At 33.3% G+C, this 24,473-nt stretch overlaps 3 protein-coding genes and 1 pseudogene across 6 annotated transcripts; 3 read left to right on the top strand and 1 right to left on the bottom strand.

Annotated features, from left to right (window-relative positions):
• Positions 1–492: 492 nt before the first annotated feature.
• Positions 493–3,674, bottom strand: LOC146959202 (pentatricopeptide repeat-containing protein At1g80270, mitochondrial-like). The gene is made up of 3 exons (XM_085740752.1): positions 3,583–3,674; positions 3,051–3,495; positions 493–1,990 (listed from the first exon to the last, which is right to left on the bottom strand). Exons 1-3 carry the CDS (start codon positions 3,624–3,626, stop codon positions 746–748), a joined length of 1,734 nt encoding a protein of 577 aa, XP_085596878.1. The 5' UTR covers positions 3,627–3,674; the 3' UTR covers positions 493–745.
• Positions 3,675–5,693: 2,019 nt separating this feature from the next.
• Positions 5,694–15,808, top strand: LOC146959201 (Splicing factor, CC1-like protein). 3 transcript variants are annotated; one of them, XM_085740742.1, is made up of 15 exons: positions 5,694–5,768; positions 5,859–6,390; positions 8,074–8,164; positions 9,131–9,212; positions 9,301–9,357; positions 9,804–9,859; positions 10,965–11,199; positions 11,461–11,544; positions 12,029–12,103; positions 13,340–13,423; positions 14,546–14,610; positions 14,686–14,902; positions 14,988–15,076; positions 15,158–15,272; positions 15,372–15,808. In XM_085740742.1, exons 3-15 carry the CDS (start codon positions 8,100–8,102, stop codon positions 15,411–15,413), a joined length of 1,266 nt encoding a protein of 421 aa, XP_085596868.1. In that variant the 5' UTR covers positions 5,694–5,768; positions 5,859–6,390; positions 8,074–8,099; the 3' UTR covers positions 15,414–15,808. The 3 variants fall into 3 exon arrangements, with proteins under 3 accessions (XP_085596868.1, XP_085596867.1, XP_085596866.1); XM_085740741.1 differs by lacking the exon at positions 8,074–8,164; XM_085740740.1 differs by lacking the exon at positions 8,074–8,164 and having other exon boundaries at positions 14,546–14,902.
• A 594-nt stretch (positions 15,809–16,402) lies between these two features.
• On the top strand, positions 16,403–18,694 carry LOC146959200 (monooxygenase 2-like). The gene is made up of 6 exons (XM_085740745.1): positions 16,403–16,607; positions 16,713–16,859; positions 17,002–17,070; positions 17,226–17,382; positions 17,533–17,761; positions 17,909–18,694. Exons 1-6 carry the CDS (start codon positions 16,522–16,524, stop codon positions 18,439–18,441), a joined length of 1,221 nt encoding a protein of 406 aa, XP_085596871.1. The 5' UTR covers positions 16,403–16,521; the 3' UTR covers positions 18,442–18,694.
• A 2,258-nt stretch (positions 18,695–20,952) lies between these two features.
• On the top strand, positions 20,953–23,898 carry LOC146959199 (monooxygenase 2-like; annotated as a pseudogene). Its single transcript, XR_015024835.1, has 5 exons — positions 20,953–21,129; positions 22,027–22,173; positions 22,401–22,472; positions 22,647–23,034; positions 23,321–23,898. The product of XR_015024835.1 is annotated as a monooxygenase 2-like (transcript).
• The last annotated feature ends 575 nt before the right edge of the window (positions 23,899–24,473 follow it).

The following is a 24,473-nucleotide window of genomic DNA, read 5'->3' as shown; positions in this document are numbered from 1 at the left end:
TTAAAAATGATATTTTGGCATTCATTAACTTAAATATTCATCGTTAGAGATTTTACATAGTAAAAATCATATATTTTTTCAAAGTGACATCTTTCAAAAATGCCTTTTATGAAAAGCTATTTCAAATAGCTTTTTTTTTTTTTTTTTTTATAGATTTTTTCAAAATTTTAGTATCCAAACAAAATTATGACAAAATGATGAAATACTTTTTTTGAGGTAAAATGATGAAATACTTATAATTACATTTTAAGATAAACTATTCAAACGAATTTTCATTCGAAACTTTCTATAAAAATTTCTTTGTTAAAAAAATTGTAGCAAAAAGATATCACACTATAAAAAGATATTACACTATAAAAATCTTTCTTTCCAAAGTCCTCCCCTCCCAAAAATCCATTATTTCTCCTTGTTCCTTCCTTTTCTTTCCAAAACAATCCATTCTCTTTCCCTTCAAACTCGCAAACAAAGTCTTAAGGTTTGTTAGAGAGCTCATTCCTAACAATTCTTAATTTATATCTTTAGTTTCTATACTTTTTCAAAATATTCAAATCCGGGAAGTTCAATCTTCCCATCAAACTAACTAATAATAGGTCCTTGTGAGCTTAACTCAATTGGTATGGACAATGCATAATATATGCAAGGTCCGGGGTTCAAACCCCGGCCACCACAAAAAAAAAAAAAAAACTAACTAATAATAGTTGTCTTTGAAAAGTTGAAGCACAAAAGAGAGAATATGCTAATTTCTTCAATCAAGCAAATCAGAAACTGGAGTTTTCCTAAAAGGATCAACTAGAGCCAACTGGCCAGCCAAAGCTTTGTTGGGGAATAGGTTATCAGCTTTCATCCTCTCCCTGATCCCATATGCCGGTAGTTTGGCGTTTTTATAAGCCTGTGCTAGAGCACAGAACGAACTTATTCTAGAAATATGATTAGCTTGTCTCAATCTATAGAAAATCTTCTCTGCGTTATGGACGTCACCCCTCTTTGCATACTGCTCCATAATAGTCATATAAGTAGTGAACAATGGCTTCTTATTCTGCTGTTGTAGTGCCTTCTGCAAAACGTCGTCTGCCTTTTCAACTTCTCCTGCTCGAACATAAAGAGAAACAATAGCATCCCAGGTTATTGGACCTATTATGCACCCACTATCTTCCATTTTCTTAATAAGATCCTTACCCTTGTCTAGCATCTTATGCCTTGTATAAATTTTCAGGAGTACTGAGTAGTTTTGGGCGGTAAGTTTCCATTTAATTGACATCATCTCAAAAACTGCCTCTGCTTCTTCAATTTTCTTCAACCTTCCCCAAGCTTCAATTGCAGCAAGGTAGTCCTCAACCCGAGGCTTTGACTCACAAGCCTTCCAAATTCTCTCCACTTCATCAGCCCTACCCAGTATTGCATAAAGGCGAAACAAAGTTGGGCATACCCACATATTGTCTTTCAAGTTTTCACCTTCAATCTCCTTCAATATAGCTTCAGTTTTTTCTATAAGCCCGGCTGAGGCATAATGCCTAGCCAAGACTGCCCATGTTAGATGGTCTGGTTCAACACCTTCTGCCTTCATTCTCTTAACAATTTGAGACATTCCATCAATATCATTAGACATGCTCTTTACATCTATTAAAATTTTATAAGTATAAGAAGAAGGTTTGACATTCTCCTTTCCCATCATAAGTAACACGTCAGCTATTTTTTTCTTGTCAACACTCTTATAAATGAGAAGCAACTGGTTGCAAGCAAATGCTGTAACAGGAAAACCTAACTCCCTCATTTTGTTGAATGTTTCCTCCGTTTTCCTCAAATTTTCCAGACTAGCACAGTTAGCCAGTAGTGTTCTGTATAATAATTCTCCTCTAAAAGAATTTGGAACATGCTCAAGGTATTGTTCTGCCTTTGGCAGACCACGCAACTTGGCAATCAAATCAAGTTTAGAAGCATATTCTTTCTCAGTATATTCAAGCTTTTTGTTTGACTCTAGCCAATCCAAGACCTACAGTTCCAACCAAAGAAAGAAAAACGATAAACTTATGTCAAAAAAATTAAAACATTAAACATTATGGAACCAGAAACATAAACAAGATAAATATACATTAATATTTAATAATGTAATACATAAAATACTTGTAATTTTCTAAAGAATGATCAAATAAGACAACATGCCTGCAAAATCAACGGATGAAAAATTACACATCATTCACAATATAATCTATATGCCAAAATGGAAACAAACCATTCCCGCTCCCCTTCTGGCCTAACTTTAGTTGTCAACCCCAGAGAGCTGCATGGAATGACCAACCTGGCAACCCCAAGACTGCTATAACAAGATGGCCACTATACCAAAGGTTATGGATACAACTTACAAGGTAAATAATTTACATAAATGCTGCATTAAATAGAATACGAATGAACTCGTGAGATCAAAATTTGTTGGACGTGAACTGTGAAGTACACGAACAGCAAAAGATGAAAAGAAACAAAGGCATGCATAAGTTAGACGAGAGAGAGTGGGAGCAGAGTGAGGTTTTTAGAGTCAAACCAACAATGAGAATGTATGAATCAGCAGAGAGTGATCAGTAATCAACATGTTAATTTATTGGCCAGAAAATTAACCATAACCGGCCAGAAGACAGTAACAGAAGTGGACTTGGCTGAAAAAAAATACTGGGGCTCTGAAAAATCACCAGTAAACAAGTGGGATGCTGAAAGTTCAACACAGAGGTGGGGCAGTGGGATTTCGTCCAATGGAAAGAAGAATGAAGTGGAGATTTCGCCCCCCCGTATTGGGATTTAGGAACCAACCAGCAATGGCCGGCCACTCAATCAAAACACGAGATGATGCTTTGTATAATGCAGGGAGGCCACCAGTGATGTATTCTAACTCATTCAATCTAAGCTGTAAGTAAGTAACTAGTTTAATTAATCTAACTGTAATACAATGACAAATACATGTCCATTTATTCTATTAAAGAATACATGGAATGGAATGGAATGGAATGGACCTATGATATGAAGCTGTGCTATGATGATAATGAGCAGTTTGATTGATTTACCTGTAAAGCCCTTCCATACATTCTACGCCTTCGAAGACTGTTCAAGAGCAACACGATCTCTTGCCTGCTTAATTCCTTACCTTTTTCAACCCAGTTGTTGAGAGTAGAATCAACGGACAAATCTGAAACGCTTACAATTGCTTTGAATAGTTGGGATTGAATGTTTGTAGTTGGTAATTTTTTGTGACGTGAAACAGTCTCAGTACCCGATAACTCCAGCTCATCTTCGTTGTCGTCTGTTTCAGACTCAACACTATCTCCATCCACTACATCTGGATCTTCAATCTCCTCCTTGTTCTTGCTACCAGCATCAGTAGCTTGTGAGGAAAGTTGACGTCTGCTCACGGTAAACTTCTCCGTCCCGTAAAATGGATGAGAATCAGCGTATTCCAACAAAGCGTTAGGAACTATTAATTTCACACAAGAACAAGAAGCCCCTTGGTTTCTACACAAATTATTAATATATAAATATACAAATGCTAAATAATAATAATAATAATACTGGTAAAGAAGAATGAGGTTGATTGATTACCTTAGACGAGTGAGGCGAATCCAAGCTCGACGAAGAGCCCACATATTGATATTGCTCACAGCGACCGAATGACTGCTTAAACCCTCAAGCTTAAAGCAAAACCCAAAAACCTTACTCCTATTTTATATGTTAATTTATGACAAAATTTTTTGGGGGTTGTATTGAACTAAGATTTTAAAGGATTGTCGAGATTTACAATTTGGATTTACATCATAATATTTGAAAGATGAGTTTTGCTTACTAATGCCCCTCCAGACAATAATTAAGGAATCTACAAATAAATTTTTTATTTGTTTTTGATTTTTAACCAATACCTTTAGGGCATTAGTTATCATTCTTCTTTAAATATTTGAAATGATTTTATAGATTTTATAAGATTTTACGAATTTTAATGACTCATTTAAAAGAAATGATTATAACACACTCTCTTTCACGGTATTCTCAATACCGACTCTTTTATTTATTTTATTTTATTTTTTGAGAGAGAGATATAAAGAGGAGAGACGAGAGAGAGAGACGAGTGAGGGGGAAGCGATAAAGGAGAACATAGAGAGATAAAGGGGAAGAAAGAAGGGAGGCGAGAGATATAATAAAATCTTAAAAGAAAACACAATCCTAGAAAATCTCATTTTTCATCAAAAAATATTTCATACTAAAATTTCACAAGAAAATCCCACAAAATCCATCAAAATCCAATTTATTTAACAATCTTTCAAAATTTGAATGATTTTGAACACCACAAAACTTCTTTTAAACGATGAATAGTCTACCCCGACCACAAAAAAAATGATGAATAGTCTTGAATAGCACGAGACATTTTTTTAAATGATAGAGTCTTGATTCAATATCACAAAATATTTTTATAATAAAAAAATCTTTTAAAATCTCTTAAAATCTTAAGTTTTAATTTTCAGACCACAAAAATATATATAAAAAACACTTACAACCAACCAATTTGATATTGCAATATGTGAGAGGTTAAGGTTCAAATTCTCGATTCTCCACTTATTCTGAATGAATTTTTAATTACTGCACTACTTGACAAATACCATGTTTTTTTTTTGGGGTAAAATACCATATTTTTTCACTTTTGTATATTCTATGCAATATTATATCCAATTTTTTAAAAATATATATATAAAAAAATCAACAAATATTTTTCTGTGCTGAGCACAAATCTCACACAAAATTTGACGAAGAAAAATATTATTCTAACAATTAATTGTTAACATTAGTATTTCTTTACAAACAAATTTTTTAATAACTAAGTATCTGATAATACGAACTTAGACAAGCAAGATAAAAAAACAACATAGTAAAAGACACCGTATATAAAAGGAACATCCAATATAAAACTCATACACCTTGTACACCAAACCAATCAATAAAGATTCCACTCCAACCGATGACTACCACCAAAACAAATAAAATCTAACCACCAAAACCAATAGAAACAAACAAATTCCAAACCACCACGGATGAAACCTCAATCTAGTTCACAAATGACCACAAAAACAAGTTTCAAACATCTATCATTCGCTACTCGCACCTAAAACCTCGCGTAAGCATCAAAACCGACCAAAACCCCCTATAACAACACCTCATATCCTCTTTCCACGACTGAGATCAAATACATATGAAAAACACTTATTCTAGCACTCGTTTAGATTTCAACCCCTCACGTATCCTTTTTTTTTTTTTTAAGAAATGATATTTGTACAACTATTTTTGACAACTTTTGTGACAACTTTCTCTCATACTTACGTTATATTTTTACTTTCTCTCTCTATTGCTTTGATTTTTGTGTAAATATTTTTTTTTTTGAAAAAAAATTATAGTTATCTCAAAAGTTGTCCATTATTTAAATAACACAACTCTATTTTTTTGGGTACACCATTTGTTTTTAAAAAAGTTATTTTATTTTATAGTATCTATCTATCTAAATTTGAAATAAAAAAACTTGTAACAAAAACGTTTAACTTGTTAGTTTTTTGGAGAGGAGAATGCCCTAAAAAATTGCATATCATCTTTTTACTCAAAAATCAAAAGAATATCTATATGATTTTGATTCGGATTCCAATTCCAATTCCAATAAGTGGTAACGAAAAGCATCCTTGTTTGATTCAACAATACGAACCCTAACTAACTAACTAACTAACTAGCGTCTCTTTTCATCGCTCAACAAGGTCTGCATCCATTTTCCTTCATTTCACTTTCATCTTAATTCCATTACACGATTATATATAATTTTTATTATTCTTCTTCACAATTTGCAGATATTATCCAATTAATTCGAATATTTCATTGTTCAACTGCGATGGAATTTGATGAGTATGATTATTTAGAGAAAACTGTTCAAAATTCTGAACCTAAGAATGGTGTGGAAAAGACTGTGAAATCTGATGATAGAGTTCATAGTCGAAACTCAAAGGATGATGATGATGTTGATCATTGGTTCAAGCATTCAAAATCTAGAGATGGTTCATCTCGTCACCGTTCATGGTCTAGAGATGGAGACAAGGAGAAGAGTCAACATAGAAGTTCCAAGGGCAATGGGGATAGGAAGCGAGATAGGGATAGAGACGGTGAAGAGAAGAATAGAAGGGAGAGAGACAGAGACCGGGATGTTGAAAGAGATAGAAGGAATCGAGGGAGTGAGAGTGAACGGGAGAAGGAGCGCTCTCAGCGAAGCAAAAGCAGTTCTGGAAGGCATGATAGCAGAGATAGAGAGATGAGTCGTGACAGGGTAAATAGAGATAGAGAAAGAGGAATGGCAAGGGACTTAAAGGAACCAGATAGAGAAAACAGGTATTCTCACCCACTTAAGTTTTATTCTTTTAGCATTACACAAAAATAACAATTTTTTGGCTGTGATACTCTCTTGGTTTAGCATAGCATTCATACACTTGTGTGTATAATATATGTAATTTCCAAATACTTCCTAGATTCTAGATGTAACTTCACCAAGTTCATCGTGAAGCACTTTGTCTTAGACACATGACAAATGCCCTTGTTTAATAGCTTCAGCTTTTTGGTAGACTTTTGTTCCAATATAAGACTAAAGCTTAGTTTAATTGCTCAAAAAATAAAAAAATAAGATTAGAGCTTAGTTGACCAAGTGATCTAGAATTTTGTCCTTATGGTCATTGTCTAACAACAGTTACAGTGCAAGTTAGTTGCAGGTCTTGTGGCCTTGAAATTTATTAATGTTTCTAGTCTGAATGATATTTATGTTTGGGAATGTGATAGAGTATAATTAAAAACTATATCAGTTCTAATAGCTTAAGCTTTCTTGTCGATCCATCCTTTATTATTTAGGGTAGCCCGGTGCATTAAAGTTCCCGCATACACAGGGTCCAGGAAGGGGTCCCACCATTTGGTGTATTGTACGCAGCCTTACCTTGTTTTTCAAACAAGAGGCTGTTTCTAGAACTGGAACCCGTGACCTTTCAGTCACGTGACAACAACTTTACCGTTGTGCCAAGGCTCCCCCTTCCATCCTTTATTATTTATTTAACTTAATTTTAATTACTTCCTTTGTTATGTTTTTAGTTTTTTTTTTTTTTGCTAGTGGATTAATCTATTTTCTGTACCCACCTTCACCATGTTATCTGTGAATGCTATAGTTACTCTCTAAGTTAACAGTGTAGTTTGATGATCAGTTTGATTGCAGGATATCCTAAAGGTCATGCTTATGTTTTTGACAGTTCTCAGATTTTTTTATTTTTCCTTCTTTAAGTTTAAGCCAATCTTTTGTTATTTGAATTTTAAGTCACAAGTTGTTGTTTACTTTTATATCATTGGTTATATTTAATTTAATGAATTTTGAGCGATAGCTGGGCATTTGGACCTTGGTAGTTAGGTGGCATATGAGCTGATTCTGAACCCTTTTAGAACTCGGTTTATGCATTTTAAGGTTGTATTGGTGATGCAAATGCAGATATATTCACATTTAATTTTGCTAAGCTTAGATAATTGCAAATATGTTATTCTCTTTGGCAGTAGAGTTTAATCATCCGCTTGTAATTTTGTACAGATGGTATTGATTCATTGTTCTTCTTGATCTGACACCAATCATTATTTGGACTTATGCTCATAAATTATGTCCTTTTTCTTTTAAACATGCAGTTCTCTTGCTTTTCATCTCTACTGCGGGAATCATTGAATGGTGGCTAAAATATGTACTAAATTTAAGAATATCAGTTCCCGAGTTGTGTATAATTAGTTATTAGTTATGCTGTTCAACGGTCTTGACTCTTGAGGCTTATGAACATTGACCTTTAGATTTTGGCAATTGGGCCAGGCATTGAAATCTTAAGTCTTGGGCTTCAAAACTTTCTTCCTTCCGGAGTACATCTAATCTGAAAGCATGCATTGCAATAGTTTGGGGGTGGGGGCAGTTTGAATGTTTGCTGTAGCAGTGTGATGTCAAGTTATTTGTTATCCTCCCCCTTTGAACTTAGTTGCTTAATTGCATTTGTTCTGTTGCAGAAATGCTGGTGAGGGAGTAATGGGCTATGCTTAAGAGAAGCAATTCTTCATCTGATGCCTGTGGGCAAAAACAATGTTCATTTGGCTACATGTTGGTCCCAGTTTCTGTTTCTGCATTTAGTAGATTGGTGTTTGTTTTGATTAATTAAAAGATACTAGAGTTTAGAAGGTTCTCCAATTAGTGTCCTTTTCACTTTTACATCAATTAGTTCACAATTTCTTTGAGACAATGGCTTTTGCAACTATCAAATGAAGTCCTCATATGTCCGTCTGTTGTTTATGGCTAGCCCCGGGTGCTCCATTGCAACATTACTTTTTTTTTTCTCATTACATATTTTGCTCCTAGCTGTCATTGATGTGGTAATAGCCTTTGGTTTTGACAATCTTGGATTTTAGAGATATATCTACTGCAAGACATTACTTTTCTTTTTTGGTGTCTCATGCTGTCCTGTGGTGCTGATTCTTATCATCTATTTAATCATGTCATTGGTGACATCTATAAAACTATGTTCATGTATGAAATTGATTTTTTTTCCTTGTGCTTGTGATTTCGATAATTCAGTATATATAAGATTTTAACAGGTTTCAACTTAATGCTATTAAGTCCCTCACCCTCTTGAATTGCCATCCATCCAAGTTGGCAATGCTGTTCCCATATAACTTTTTTGTTTTTAAAAGGTACAAATCATGTGTTAATAGCAATTGGACAACATACATTCCCTTTAATTACCATTTCCCACAATCTCCAGGTTTGATTCTTTTAAATTCAAGAAACAAAGACATCAATTCAAAACTATGTTACCTGGGGATTTCATGTTAATTTAACCTAGTTCCATGCAGGCCACTGTCAAGTGAAATCGGGCTTTATACATATAAAGACAATTTGCTCTCATGTTGCAAATTTAAGGAACCTGAAAATTTGTGTTGGGAAAACATGGTTTATTTATCCAATAATTTGTTATACAAAGATTTTATTATTTTTTTCAAACCTAAACTGCTCCAAAGGTTTGCTTGTATTCCTACAACTTGGACTATAATTGTGTTTTGTATCTTGCAGACAGCATAAAGAGAAAAAGGAAGAAGCAGCAGAACCTGAGATTGATCCTGAAAGAGATCAAAGAACTGTGTTTGCTTATCAGGTATTCTTAGTACATCTGGAATGTAATAACATGATATGTTTTATTCATACATATACTGCCAGATCTAATCTTGAAAGCTTTTTCACAGATTTCTCTTAAAGCGGATGATAGAGACGTTTATGAGTTCTTCTCAAGGGCTGGCAAGGTCATAGTATTCCATATTTCCATTTACTTTCTTTGCTAATATCAAAATTGAATTCTTTCGTTACTGTGGTTGGCATTGATCTTGGAGTATAATAAATGAAAAGAAAGTTCTATGTTATTAGCAGAAAATGTTCCGTGTCCTTTTGACCTTTGAAATATATGGTTTGAAAGGCATGAAATGCATTTTTACTATTTTTCTGGTGAAACATTGGAAGAAAATCTATTTTTGTCAATAACTCACAATTTATTTTTAATTCATTAGTGTCAAGAGTTTTACACATCAATCAATCACGTGGTGTTTGGAAAACTACAATCGCAAGTGGAATATTATAGTTATATAATATCTCAACTGATGAGTTTTTTTTACTGTTGCACCCCTTTTTATCATCCAAAAAACCATTTATTCTTTAACTTTGACCTTCTGGTCTATTACTGATTTATTTCCAGGTGCGAGATGTTCGGTTGATTATGGACCGCAATTCAAGACGTTCTAAAGGTGTTGGGTAAGCATCAGATAACAAGAATCGATATCTAATTTTGAAAATATTTTCGGATCATGTAACCTTTCAATTGGATATGACTTACCAGGAACAAATATCTATTCTAATCCATTTTAATACGTTAATTAAAGGTTTATGATTAATTAGTAGTCTTTGTGTTTCTCTTTCTAATTTCATAACATCAAATCTAACACAATGCCATGGAGATTTACTGCGTCATATTAATCCCTGATCTAAATATGTAGGATTTCTTATTTTGCAGTATTCTAAAAGTTGTTGGTTCATTCAACTCAGTGTAGCTTTTGTCGGAATATTTTGTTCACCAAAGTTTTCTACATACAGTGATGTAATTTTATAATTTTTTTCACCAAAGTGATGATTTACTTTATGATTTGTTGAATATGTTTAATTTTCTCTTCTACTCTATTGAATTTTTTTCATTCATCATATTAATTTGTTTTTTATTTTATTTTAATAATATGATATAAAATTGAGTATTTTTAATTAAGGAGAAAACTTGGATGCATTTCCTCATGTGCTTTTCATATATATAGTTCTTAACTGAAAATACTCTTTTTGTGGTTATAACAAACTTTGGGAAATTTATGGATTTAAGAAAATCATAGGTTGTTTAGTTAACAACCATGCGAAAAACACATAAGTTTTTTCCTTAATTAAATTTTATTCTCTAATCCTTTTAAGGAATTAAACATAATTCTTTTTATGATGCTGTTGATATCATTCATATGGTTTTGTTGCCATAAATGAAGAAATATATTAATATTAGGAACAGAGATCCTAGAATTACAAATTCAATCATGTTTCTTACTAATAGAAAAGAGGTTTTATAACGTATTTTGTTGTTGCATTTTTTTTTTTATTGAATCATCATTTTTGGTCCATTAGCACTACCTAGTCATTTTAGTTCCATTTTATTCATGAGTACAATTAACATATGCGCCAGTGCCTATTAATTCTATTTACTTCAAAGTCTCATTTTGAACCATCAAATTGACATCACAATGTCATTTATGAATTGTTATTCTATTTAATAAATTAATGAAAGGTCCTTATATTTGTACTTTATTTTCTGCCTTCACATTTGCAGGTATATTGAGTTCTACGATGTCATGTCTGTCCCCATGGCAATAGCGCTTTCAGGTCAACCTCTTCTTGGTCAACCAGTGATGGTGAAGCCATCAGAAGCAGAAAAGAATCTGGTTCAGTCTACAGCATCTGTTGCTAACGGGCTTTCTGGAAATTTAGGCCCTTATTCTGGGGGTGCAAGAAGGCTCTATGTTGGTAATCTGCATTCCAGTATTACTGAAGCTGATCTTCGCAGGGTAAGCACATCTTGTTTGTTTTGTCCTTGGATAATTTGCTGGTGCATTTTATGATTGATTCTCTAGAACTGGTAGACAGAAATGGATCCTTATCATATGATGCATTGTGGAGAGTAGAATGAGATAGGTTCCTGGACTGAGTGCCTTTATGTTCCTTTTAATTATTTGAAAGTCTGGAATGACGGTACTTTTCATTTCCATTTTCATTTCCATCTTTGCTTCTAATTAGTTGCTTTACTCCTTTTCCATTTGCTTGTTTAGGTGTTTGAAGCATTTGGTCAAGTTGAGCTAGTCCAGATGCCTCTTGATGACATTGGGCATTGCAAAGGTTTTGGCTTTGTGCAGGTGAATCTTATAGTTACCTTTTTGACCAAATTATTTCTATCATTTTTTTTTTTATATAAATTTCCTTATATTGATGCCATAATATTCTATCGTGAATGTAGTACATATAGAAATAAAATATAATTTGACATTCATAAAGATTATGTAAGGCTGGAAAATAAAATCTTTGATGATGGAGATGTTATGATTTTTCACACACACCAGCTATTTGAGAGCTATGAACATCACGCGTACAAAAGTTTAGCTTTGATCATTAAAAAAGTTGAGTCTAACTTGATTTTTGGCTGAACAAATGAGCTTTATTAAGCATGTAATGAATTTAGCTCAAATATTTCACACTGCTTGTAACTATCTACTCATGAATAAAGTGGCAGCTGCTACTTGGTTATGATGCTAATCTAATAATATATTGGTCTATGTATGATATGCTCATGGCATTTGTTTCGGGCAGTGTAAAGTTAATTATATCATTTGCTTACTGTAGTTTGCCCGCCTTGAAGATGCAAAAAATGCTCAGAGCTTGAATAGCCAGTTGGAGATTGGTGGGAGGACAATCAAGGTACTGTTGATTTGCTTATAGATTTGAGTTTAGTTGGCCTTCTTTTACTAATATTAGGCTCTCAATTTGGTAAATGTAAGTTCATATTAAATAAAATTTATAGAATGTTAATTACTTTAATGTGATAGTGAACAAACATTTTGATTTCTACCTGTATTTAATTTACATTAGGCAAGAATCATTTTTGTTTGTGCTAGAATAGTGTAGGATTTGGAACTGGAATATCAGGAAGTGTAGTAATATTTACTATGGATCTGCTACATATATCAGTGTGATCTCAATATGATAGATTTGGTGTGCATATTAGAAGAAAATAACGGTATATTTTATTAATAAACTATCAAGGAAAGGACATTCTTGGATTTCGCTATAATCAGGAAACTAAAGAATTGAAAGTAGCAAAGGAATCCTTCCAATATAAAGAATGGAAAATACATAGTAATGAAATATCTCCCCTTATTTAAAGTACGTCTGGCCTCTCTCCCCAGCCTACACTCGGAAAATTCTCTCATGCCACCCGACCAAGCCCCACCTCTCCATTACATGGAAATGATTCCATTTCTCTCCCCATACTCTCCAATTCTACCTGTCCTTTCTGTTACCCCCTCCCTATATATTCTCTCCCATTCCTATGCCTTTCCTCCTCCTCACACGGACTTGTTAGCCCACTTTTCCTGGTGCATTGTTCTCCTCATGTTGGGTTACACCAGCACCATCTCTGTGTTTATTTCATATTCCTTTCTGTGATAAAATTGTGTTATAATGGGTCTATCACAATAACAGAAGGCATTGTGCTGAACATTTTTGAAACGGGAAAAATTAAGAAAATAGGTAACACACGTATTTGAGAGGATCGGACTATGTCTCCTTTTCCACTCACATCTATCTTTTCTACTCGCCCTGTTCTTCCCTTTCTAATCTCTACAAACTAAGTTTTCATTTCTCGCTTATCTGTAACATGTGTATTGGTGGTTTGGTTATTACCCTTCTAAAATTTTCAGCATGATTCGTCGACTTCTAATGAGATGCAGAAATTTAATTGAGTCCCTGCTAACAAATAACAATATAGATTTTCAGAAACTGTTGGAATACTATGATGATATTAAGGGTTATATATCTATACGTGCTCTTGATTTTGGCTTAAACTTGTTCTCAGCAAGTGGATATTCTGCTGACGTTTGTTACGTAGACTAGAGGATCTAAACTGAATGACCTGTTGCTTATTTTTCTCCTTAGGTATCAGCTGTTACTGATCAATCTGGAATGCAAGAATTCGGCGGAAATACTGGTGATATTGATGATGATGAAGGTGGTGGATTGGTAAGTAATATGTTCCTCAGAAAAATTGTTTTAGACCTCTTAATTTTTTTGTCAAATTACACACATATCTTTCTATTAGAAATGGTACACCGAGCTCCTCTAATGCATTGTAACAGCCACATTTGGTAACAAAACATTCACATTTTGTTGTACATGTGATTAAACCTGGTTTCTATTTTTATTGGAGTAGTTTAGGCTCTTGTTTGTTATATATTAGTTGTTAATCAGTGTTCTCTCGCCTTATTTCCATATTTAGTTGGTTCTCTCAAAGATGATATGATTTCATTAATATCTAAGAGTCTAACGTCTGAGGAATATTACTAGTTTGTATGATGATATATTATCTTGAAAATTAATGCTCGGTAAATATTATACATGTTTCAGAAAAATGGTTGATTAAGTTCTCTATAGTAATTATTTATTTCTGTATCGCCATTTTTTTTTTTTAATCTTAGCATGTGTTTGTTTAAATTCTTTTCGCCACACGGCACGTCTTGTGTCCCATTTTTCGTGAAAACAAGAACCTAAGAATTGTAGCTTTTAGAAAAAACGTGAGTTTAGCCTCATCCCACCGCTGTCCCAAACATACTTGGTAATTTTCAGTAATAAAACCCAAATGTCCAAGGTATACCATTAGTCGCCCTGGTTGCTTACTTTGTTACTGTTACTCTGTTAGTCTTTACATGGTTTTCAATTTGGATATTTGTATATATTGGTATCATGCTTGACTTGAAATGAACTAATGAAGCATAGGCTTATTAAATATACATATTATAAGAAGTCTCTGTGCCTTCTCTTTCAACGAGTACCAAATTTCAATGATCTTGATATTCAACAAATCAGTGAGCATTTCGTTTTGTTAGCTGCACCTGTATGCTTGTTTCTGTTTAAAAATTAGTACATTTTTTGGTTGTATTTTCAAATATAAATTAACTTGAATTGAAGTTAGTTAAATTTATATTCAACTATATTTCTACGTAATTTATATTTAAAAAATAGATCCAACTCTTAGACCCTGTGATGGTGAGTGCTTCATAGCACCAAGTTGCCCTTTACATAAATTAATTTGAATTATTTTTTCATACAAACCTATGTTGTAGCTGACCTTCCTTAATTTTTCAGTCCTTGAATGCCTCTTCCCGAGCATTACTCATGCAGAAGTTGGATCGCAGTGGCATTGCATCAAGGTTTCCCCCCTGCCATTTTGGTTTTCATATTTTGAGATCAATGTGTAATCTTACCTTCTGTGACTTTTTTTGCAGCATGGTTGGTTTGCTGGGAAATTCTGTTGTCAACAATACAGGCCTTAATGTACAAGCAATGGGAAACATACCAGCAGTAGCTCTTATTCCCACCCCAGGAGTTGGAATGCCAGGTGGAGGTCTCCAAATTCCAATGCTGACAAGTCCTACTATTGATACAATCGGCGCTCCAAGTGAATGCTTATTGTTAAAGAATATGTTTGATCCGGAAAATGAGGTGGCTAAATTGCTCTCCTATATTTGGAAAGTTTTCCCCATATTTTTGTTGTGTCTAATGATATTATTGGCATTGTGTGATGCAGAAGGAACCAGACTTTGATTTGGATGTTAAAGAAGATGTTGAAGCAGAATGCTCTAAGTTTGGGAACTTAAAACATATATATGTTGATAAGTGAGTTAATCAGTAATTCTTATGTTCCTATGAGACTACAAAATCATGACATTTTCATTGAATTATTGTTTCTGTGAGCAGGAGGAGTGCCGGATTTGTCTACTTAAGATTTGAAAATACCCAATCTGCAATAAGTGCACAGCGGGCCTTACATGGAAGATGGTTTGCAGGAAAAATGATCACTGCAAGCTTTATGGTACACATATGATCGGCTTTATTTTCCTTTGTTTGATTTTCTGTATATTTTACGTTTTCCCCTAACCAGAAGTTTAATAAATATTGTATATGATGGTAGGTGCCCCAGTTATACGAGGATCGATTCCCAGACAGCAAATGAGTTCTTGGGGGTCCATTATCAAGTAGTGGAATGATAGGGAATCTTGTAGCAGAAATTAGCATTCTCAGAAATATTTGAGATTTTTTTCTTTAACCAAGTTATGTTATATATACCCCACCCACATGAACTTTGATTTATCTTATGACTTATAAGAAGTTAAAAGGTGCTGCTATTAGGAGCTGCAGTTGCTATACTTCACCTGTCTGTTTTGGAGGGATATTGATTTTATTAGTTTGCAGTGATACTGGGACATGTTTTGTGAATTCTATCTAGTAACAGTAATGTAATTCATCCTCTGACGGCAATTACACTGAATTTTTTTTTGTCTCGTAATTGGTCCGTACTATGTGGCCTGATAATCATAAACGAACCACAATCGAGTGAGATTATCTCAAGTATTAACATATACGTGTGATGTCAATTTAATCACTAGACCAGACTTAACGACATCAAATAAATAAATTTGATACTCTTATTATGCTCACATTAAATATGTTAGTAACATATGTTAGTGGCTGTCTCCTCATTGTTACGAGCAAATGGATTGACGAGTACCAAAGAATATTTGAATTCCTGGTAAGTTGTCTCTCAGGCCTAACCTTTGGATGTTCAGATTTTGCCCATAACTTCAACCCATATATGATGTTTTTCTTCCCCTGGATTACCGAGCATTATTAAGATAGTTAAATTGTCGAGCCCTCTCAAAAAGTGGATAAATAAACTATGTCGGTTTCATGGATGATTAAATATTCTATTCTATCATGGGCGAGACAATTACGAAAGCTTCATATGCTCTTTTATTCTATTATTACTTAGGAATAGGATGGTACATAAACTTATTTTAAGAGAAAATACGTACGGTATGGCGTTATCGTAAGCACTTGGGTCACCATCTTTGTCAACTAGTACTACTATATATATATATATATATATATATATATATATATATATATATATATATATATATATATATCTTCTTCTGTGTACGTAACGTAATAGTAGCAATCCTTAAAAGAAGAGCTGTTATAACTGGACACAAGGTTACTCTCCGGCCATCGACCAAGGTTACTCTCCGACCGACATATCATGTATTTTAAATTTGTTTGTAATGGAAACAACAAAAATAGTTGAAGAAGATATTGTGATTGTGGGAGCTGGAATTGCTGGCCTTACTACTGCCTTAGGACTTCACAGGTACCACCTACCTTTTCAATTCTGTAATCTTCATTATATATATGAGTATATTTAATTAGAGTAATTGAGCTAGTTTATTTTTTTTTATTGTGATGTCGTTGGCAGGTTGGGTGTAAGAAGTTTGGTATTGGAATCTTCAGATAGTTTGAGAGTAACTGGATTTGCTTTAGGAATATGGGAAAATGCTTGGAAAGCCTTGGATGCTGTTGGTGTTGGAGATATCCTCCGCCACAAACATATACATCTTTATGGGTATTTTGCATATTACTTACTAACTTAATGTTTTTAATATTATAAAAAAAACTGAACAAAACATGAAAAAAGCGAAAGCACTTTGTAGAAAATGTTGTTAGTTAGAACATGAAACTTAAGTACTTCCTTGAATTGGGTGCAGGAATGTGACTACTTCTTTGATTACAGGACAGCAATTAGCAACTTTGTCTTTCAGGGACAAAGGAAAGCTGTAAGTACAAAATTGTATTATTGTATCTATAATGTTTTCAATTGAGTTTAAAAATAACCAGCTTGTTTTATTCAATTTTTGCTACTCGATATCAATATATAGAGGACAGGCTTCTAAAATTTGATGTGAAATTCTTGTTATGATGAGTTATGTAGTGAACTACGGAGTGTTAGAAGGAAGTTATTGTTGGAAGCCCTTGCCAATGAACTTCCAAATGACACCATTAGGTACATGTCAAAAGTTGTTGCTATTGAGGAATCTGGATTCTTTAAAATACTACATCTTGTTGATGGAACAACCATCAAAACCAAGGTAAACAATATGTGTGACATGACATAATGAATATAAAATATTTAAGATATTTTACTTCATACATTAGAAGAAGAAAACAAAATATATTATAACATGAATTCAACCTTGTTTGCTTTGACTGATACATGAATATAATTTGTAATTGAAAAGGTATTGATAGGATGTGATGGAATCAACTCTGTGGTTGCAAAGTGGTTAGGCTTCAAGGAGGCCATTTATACAGGTAGATATGGAATTAGGGGTTTTGCAGAGTTGGAAAACAATCACAGTTTTGAGCCTATGCTTATGCAGTTCTATGGCAAAGGTTTTAGAGTTGGAGTTGTTCCTTGTCATGAGAAAGGTGTTTACTGGTTTTTCACTTGGAGTCCTACCACCCAAGGTCAATTCCTTTTTTTTTGAGCATGTTGAAAGTGAATTCATTGTTTCATTCCAGAATGGTCTTATTTTTAATGTTTGAAAATTAAACAACATTCAAAAGTATTTTGACCATTGTCATGTTAATTGATCAACTTGACTTGTGTTGCAGATAAGGAGCTAATGGAGAACCCTGTTAAACTGAAGCAATATGTGTTAAACAAGCTAGAGAATATGCCAAGTAATGTTAGATCTATCATAGAAAAAACAGAGATAGATGCTTTCCATTCAGCTCCATTAAGATATAGACATCCTTGGGAGCTCATAATGGGAAATATTAGCAAAGGAAATGTTTGTGTTGCTGGTGATGCTTTACACCCCATGACACCTGATCTTGGTCAAGGGGGGTGTTGTGCTTTAGAGGATGGGGTGGTTTTAGCAAGGTGTCTAGCTGAAGCCTTGTCCAAAAAACCAAAGGAAGAAGAAGAGGAGGAGAAATACAAAAGAATTGAGGAAGGGTTGAAGAAATATGCAAATGAAAGAAGATGGAGATGCATTGATCTTATTACTACAGCTTATATTGCAGGTGTTATTCAGCAGGCTGATTCAAAATTGGTTACATTTTTTAGGGACAAAATTTTGGCTCCATTACTAGCTGGTCAACTATTCAAGAAGTCTGGTTTTGATTGTGGTAAACTCAATTAGCCCTTAATTAGTGGCACACTTACCTTGTATAATTATCTAAACACAATGTCGCTTTTCTTTTTGCCGTGGTAATGAATTTGAGTTGTAAGTTATGCTTTTGATGCCAATAGTTTTCTTTCTTCACTATTATTTGATGATGATGATGAGCAAAGTTGGATGTGTAAGGTTGTAATCAAGGTTCAAACTTCTATCGTAATTAATGAACGATGCTATAAAAAAAATCATAATGAAACAAATGATGATAATTGCTCCCCCGATTTCTTTTTAAATGTCGTTTGTAAGCAAAGGTGAATAAAAGAATTAGAGAAATATATATTTACAACCATTTTATGACAACTTTTATAACAACGTTATATTTTTACTTTTTCTCTCTAATGTTTTGATTTCCATGTCAATATCTACTTTTCTTTGTAAATTTATGTTTGTCCTAAACATTGTCTCACAAATGATTGTTCAAAAAACACACCTTAAAAAATTAATACAAACTTTGAAAAGATAGTTAAATATGAATAAAATATTTCTTCAAATTTGACAATTAAAAAAGAACATAGGAAGCAAATTACTAAGAGCACCCACATCCATGCCACTCTACATGGTGGTATAAATGGGTTCCACGTAATACTTTATATTATTTCACACTTTCCAATTATTTAAACCACTCAACTACATTTTCTAAATATTCATACCACTCTTACAAAACTTACAATGTGTCCCACTAATCTTACAATATAACTTACATGCATGTCTTCAAAATAGAATTGGCAAAAGCTAGTTATTAATAAAATAATAATAAAAACTCAAAGGCAAATGGTATGGATACGGTTCCATTCTTTACCACGGTTCCAACCAATGCTACTACCACCTCGTTAAATAGGGGAAATACTTGTGTGACATTAATGTCACGGTGACATTAAATCTGGGCCACACATTGGGTGACATTAGATGTGTTGTGTGACCCAGATGCAATGGCAATGACAATGTGTGGCCCAGATGCAATGGCACGGTAACATTAATGTCACCAAAGTGCCACCCGTTAAATAGTGGTATCCATACTGACACAAGATGCCACACGTAAGCAATGCCACCACCGATGTTTGTGCTCTAAGACCATCCCCAATGGTTTTCCCATTCAACACCTACTTTTTCAATTCCTAACACTCCACGTCTTTTTCTCTCTCTTATTTAACACTCATTCAACTTTTACCTTCTCCAATTGTTTTCCATTCAACACTCTACATCACCACTTTTTATTTCTTATTCTTATTTAATTTTTGTTTTTATAATTACTTAAAATTATCGATTATAATTATCGATTATAAATAAATTAAAATAATACAATTAACTATTTATTTTTTAGTATTTTTTGAAAAACAAAATTTTGTAAAATAATTTATTTTTATTTTCTTAACTTAAAATGCAATACAACAAACTAAGCACGCGGCACACAAATAACTTAAAATGTAATACAACAAATGGGTAATTAAATGGGATTTTCGTAGTTAAATGGGTAATTAGAATAATTTTGGGTGTTGAAATGGTTATTATTGGGATCCATTTCACTAAAAATAAGATTAAAACTTCACTTAGTTTGCTAATAGAAAGATATTAATAAGATGAAGATAGTGAAAAACTTGGTTTTTTTTTCTGTGTCAAAATCAAATGAACCAAGTCTCTATTTACAGAGAAAAAAGAATCATGAATTTTGGTATTTTTTTTTTAAATTAATTTACAACGAAATAATTGAGGTCCAATTATTAAAATGATAAGAATCCAGACAACCAATCAAAACGCAGCACGTGTCCCTTATCTTTCAAAATTTTGTTTTCTCTCTTCGTCCTCTGCAGGTCACGCGTCTTGTCGGCGCGTGTGCTACACGCGCCAGGTTTCAACAAATAAAGCACCGACGCGTGGCACTTTCGGCAGGGTTCAACCATGTTTAATGCATTCATCTCCTCTCTCATCCATCTCAGCATTCAACACACTTTCAACAAACCATTGGAAAGGACAATCACGTTGAAACTCACATTAAACAAACCATTGCACTTGGTCTAAGAAGTTAATTGACTTTATCCATGAACACCAACTTTGATTAAAAAAATAAGACATAATTTAAAATATTAAAAAAATCAAAGGTGAACACAAACGGAATCCATAAAGTTTAATTGTGTGTGTCTTTCATCCGATCATTTTATACCATGTCATGTTTTTATGTAACTCATTTTAAAATAATTCAAATGTTAAACAAATTTTGTCTAAAAGTATTACTAGTATCCAATTAAACTTCAAGATATTTAAGAATTAAAAAAAAAAATCAAATGACATATGCATTTACAGTATTGGACAAACTAAAAGTCGTTAAAAGTTTTTATACTATTTAAAAAGTTGTTAAAATAACGTATGGCATGACGTCATGAAATGAAATTACTGTTGGCACTATGAGATATCAGTGGTGTTGCATCACCTTGACCTTTGCCCAATTATATATAGAAACTTCTCGCGGTGCTCTTCTTTGAACCATCATCATCCTTACCTATAGCAAGCTTCTGTCCATTCTATATATTTCTATTCTAATAAAAACTTAAAAGGATAGTGAGCTATATACTTAGTAATGGAAACTGTTATTGAAAAAGATATTGTGATTGTAGGAGCTGGAATTGCTGGCCTCACAACATCCTTGGGACTTCACAGGTACTCTTTCTCTCTATCTCTGTATAATCTATTTATAATTGATATTTATTTATTTATAATTGATATTTATAATTGATAGCAAACTACACTCACTTATAATTTACTAAAATACACTTTTGTTTATATTCTAATTAATTTTAAATAGAAGGGCAATTTTGTAACTAGCTTAAAAAAGATCCTTAAAAAAAGAAACAAAAAAGGCAATGACATGCTTAAGGTACAAAACATGTAATAAAGACAAACTTTTAAAGAAGCAATATTTGGAATGATGAAAGTGGGTGTAAATTAGTGAAAGTTGCTAACTTGCACCTTAATAATACTTATAAAAATGAGTGTAAATAATCAAGTGGATGTAGGTTGCTAACTTGCACCTTAATAATTTTAGATGGGTGTAGTGTAGCTTGTTAACTTGCACCTTATTGTTTTTAGGTGGGTGTAAGTTAGCAACCCCCATATTTATATAAATGAAAATCACACATAAATGGCAGGTAAGCGGATAATAAGTTTCGCCGCTAAGTCTTTTTGGACTCCACTTTGGTGCCATTAATGGCACCAATGGCACCATACCATTGCATCTCCACCACACACACACATCACACACACATCCCCACACACATCCATACATATCAACGGCCAGGATTGGTTCTATGGCACCAATGACACCATTGCTATGGCACTGAAGTATTATTTACGATCATTTTTGTAGATGATTAATTTTCACGACAAATTTAGCTGGCTAGTTTTAGTGGGTCTTCAATCTCAATCACTCTTTTTTTTTTTTTTTTCATATGTAAGATTTAAACTAAGTTTAGGAGACTCGAGTTCAATTTCACTAAGATGAACGTAAAATTGAAACTAATCCATGCATATGTTTGATAGTAATATTGATGATTGCAGATTGGGCATTGAAAGTTTGGTGTTAGAATCTTCAGATAGTTTGAGAGTCAGTGGATTTGCTTTAACGGTATGGGAAAATGCTTGGAAGGCGTTGGATGTCGTTGGTGTTGGAGACATCCTCCGCCACCAACATCTACAACTTCATGGGTAAGTACAAAACATACTACATCCTCCCTACTACATTTTCTAAAAATGAAAAAAATAAAAAAAATAAAACTAAACCCTAAAGAGTCAGTTATATATAAAAAAAATGCATTTTAAGATCATGTCCTTTCATGAACATTTTCACATCATCTAGTAACTTGTTACCTCATTCTTTAAGATGACCTGATGCCAAGAGAGGCTGAAACGAAATAACTTGAATTGGAGTGCAGGAATGTGACTACTTCTTTGGTTATGGGGAAACAAACATCATCTACGTCTTTCATAGACAACAAAGGAAAGTAGTAAGTGCATTGAACATACTTTTATAAATTTCTACTATAAGTCTAGAAGTGTTACAATTTTTCTAAATACTCTGCCTCTGTTTTATTATATATGGATACCATTGTTAATATGTAGAGGACCGTTCTTAAATTTGATATGAAGTTCTTACCATGATGTATGTTTTTATGCTATAGTGGAGCCCGTGAAGTTCGGTGTATTGGAAGAAATTTATTGTTGGAAGCCCTTGCCAATGAGCTTCCTAGTGGCACCATTAGGTACAGGTTGTTGCTATTCAGGAATCTGGCTTCTCTAAAATATTACATCTTGTTGATGGAACAACCATCAAAACCAAGGTGTTGATTGGGTGTGATGGAGTAAACTCTGTGGTGGCAAAGTGGCTAGGCTTCAACGAAGCCTCATACACAGGGAGATATGCAACGAGGGGTTATGCAGAGTTGAAGACCACTCACAAGCTTGAACCAATGTTCATGCAGTACTTTGGCAAAGGTTTTAGGGCTGGAGCTATTCCATGTGATGACAAGGGTGTTTATTGGTTTTTCACATGGACTCCTATCAACCAAGGTGAATAATACCCTTTCTTTTGCTTATACAAATTAAATAGTTTGTTTCAACCAATGTTTTAAAAATCAAATTAGAGAATGACGGTAAGACCACCTAATCATGATTCAATTTGTTCAAACGGCAAATAAAAAATAAAAAAGTATTAATAAAGTTAAAAATAAAGAATGTCAAGTGGTTTCAACCAATCTAAATTATAATCGGGATCAAATCAACTAGTGAGTTGGCCGATTCAATCCGATTATTAATCTAGAAAATAAAATAATTGTGCACTTCACCTGTCTTACAGATAAAGAGTTAGCACAAGACCCTGCTAAACTAAAACAATATGTGTTAAACAAGTTAGAGAAGATGCCAAATGATGTTAAACATTTCATAGAAAACACAGAATTAGATGCATTTCAATCAGTTCCATTGAGACATAGACATCCTTGGGAGCTAATAATGGGAAATATTAGTAAAGGCAATGTTTGTGTTGCTGGAGATGCTTTACACCCTATGATGCCTGATCTTGGCCAAGGAGGGTGTTGTGCATTAGAAGATGGGGTGGTTTTAGCGAGGTGTTTAGCTGAGGCTTTTTTGAAGAAACCAAAGGAAGAAGAAGAAGAAGAAGAAGAAGAATACAAAAGGATTGAGGAAGGTTTCAAGAAATATGCAAAGGAGAGAAGATGGAGATGCATTGATCTCATTATTGCAAATTATTTTGTTGGTTCTATTCAGGAAAGTGGTTCAAAATTGGTTAACTTCTTCAGGGATAAAATTTTGGCTACATACTTAGCTAGTCAGTTATTGAAGAAATCTAATTTTGATTGTGGTAAACTAAAAAATAGCCCTTAATTAGAATAGTGACACAATTATCTTGTATAATATTTTTTTATTTTTTATTTTTACCAAAACTTATATATATATATATATATATATATATATATATATATATATATATATATATATATATATATATATATATATTGTATAATGCTTAGTCCACAATGTCGCATTTCATCTTGCCGTCAATTAAGAACTTGAGTCGTGTTATCTAAAAAATGCCTGAAATTTCAATATACATTGTGAAATGCTTTCTATTGCAGTGGGAAATCTCCTAGATATCTTTACCTGACAAAATGACATTGACAGTTTAAGCCATAATTTGAGTTAACTACCTTTGCTTCAATTTCATGTTATGCAAAACCTCCATAAATCATAACTTGATTTTAGATGAACTTTGGATTTATAAAGAAAATTACAAGAAGTTGGATAAGAACGAGTTTTAATTTAAAATGTATATACCTCAATCATATTTTATATTCAACTTTTCCCATGTAAAATAAAATTTAAATAAGATAATCCGATAGTGAAAGTTGGTAAGGAGTTGCCTCTCCTACAATGTTGTGGTTCAGCCCCTGTTGTTGTAGGAACCTATTTAGTGGGTGATCCATAAGTAT

The sequence above is a fragment of the Medicago sativa genome, chromosome 1, assembly GCF_051527215.1.
Source record: "Medicago sativa cultivar Bolivia chromosome 1, Bolivia_mono, whole genome shotgun sequence".
NCBI classification, from domain to species: Eukaryota; Viridiplantae; Streptophyta; class Magnoliopsida; order Fabales; family Fabaceae; genus Medicago; species Medicago sativa.
This window is presented reverse-complemented; position numbering and strand designations above follow the sequence as displayed.

What these genes read in the sequence shown, in the direction of transcription:
- LOC146959201 (XM_085740740.1), top strand. Translation starts at nt 5,900, where the DNA reads ATGGAATTTGATGAGTATGATTATTTAGAGAAAACTGTTCAAAATTCT. An exon ending in GAACTGTGTTTGCTTATCAG is followed by an intron (nt 9,213 to 9,300) that starts GTATTCTTAGTA and finishes GCTTTTTCACAG; the next exon opens with ATTTCTCTTAAAGCGGATGA. An exon ending in AGACGTTCTAAAGGTGTTGG is followed by an intron (nt 9,860 to 10,964) that starts GTAAGCATCAGA and finishes TCACATTTGCAG; the next exon opens with GTATATTGAGTTCTACGATG.
- LOC146959202 (XM_085740752.1), bottom strand. Translation starts at nt 3,626, where the DNA reads ATGTGGGCTCTTCGTCGAGCTTGGATTCGCCTCACTCGTCTAAG. An exon ending in ATTCGCCTCACTCGTCTAAG is followed by an intron (nt 3,496 to 3,582) that starts GTAATCAATCAA and finishes TAATTTGTGTAG; the next exon opens with AAACCAAGGGGCTTCTTGTT. An exon ending in TGTATGGAAGGGCTTTACAG is followed by an intron (nt 1,991 to 3,050) that starts GTAAATCAATCA and finishes TTGGAACTGTAG; the next exon opens with GTCTTGGATTGGCTAGAGTC.
- LOC146959200 (XM_085740745.1), top strand. Translation starts at nt 16,522, where the DNA reads ATGGAAACAACAAAAATAGTTGAAGAAGATATTGTGATTGTGGGAGCT. An exon ending in AAACATATACATCTTTATGG is followed by an intron (nt 16,860 to 17,001) that starts GTATTTTGCATA and finishes AATTGGGTGCAG; the next exon opens with GAATGTGACTACTTCTTTGA. An exon ending in TTGGAGTCCTACCACCCAAG is followed by an intron (nt 17,762 to 17,908) that starts GTCAATTCCTTT and finishes CTTGTGTTGCAG; the next exon opens with ATAAGGAGCTAATGGAGAAC.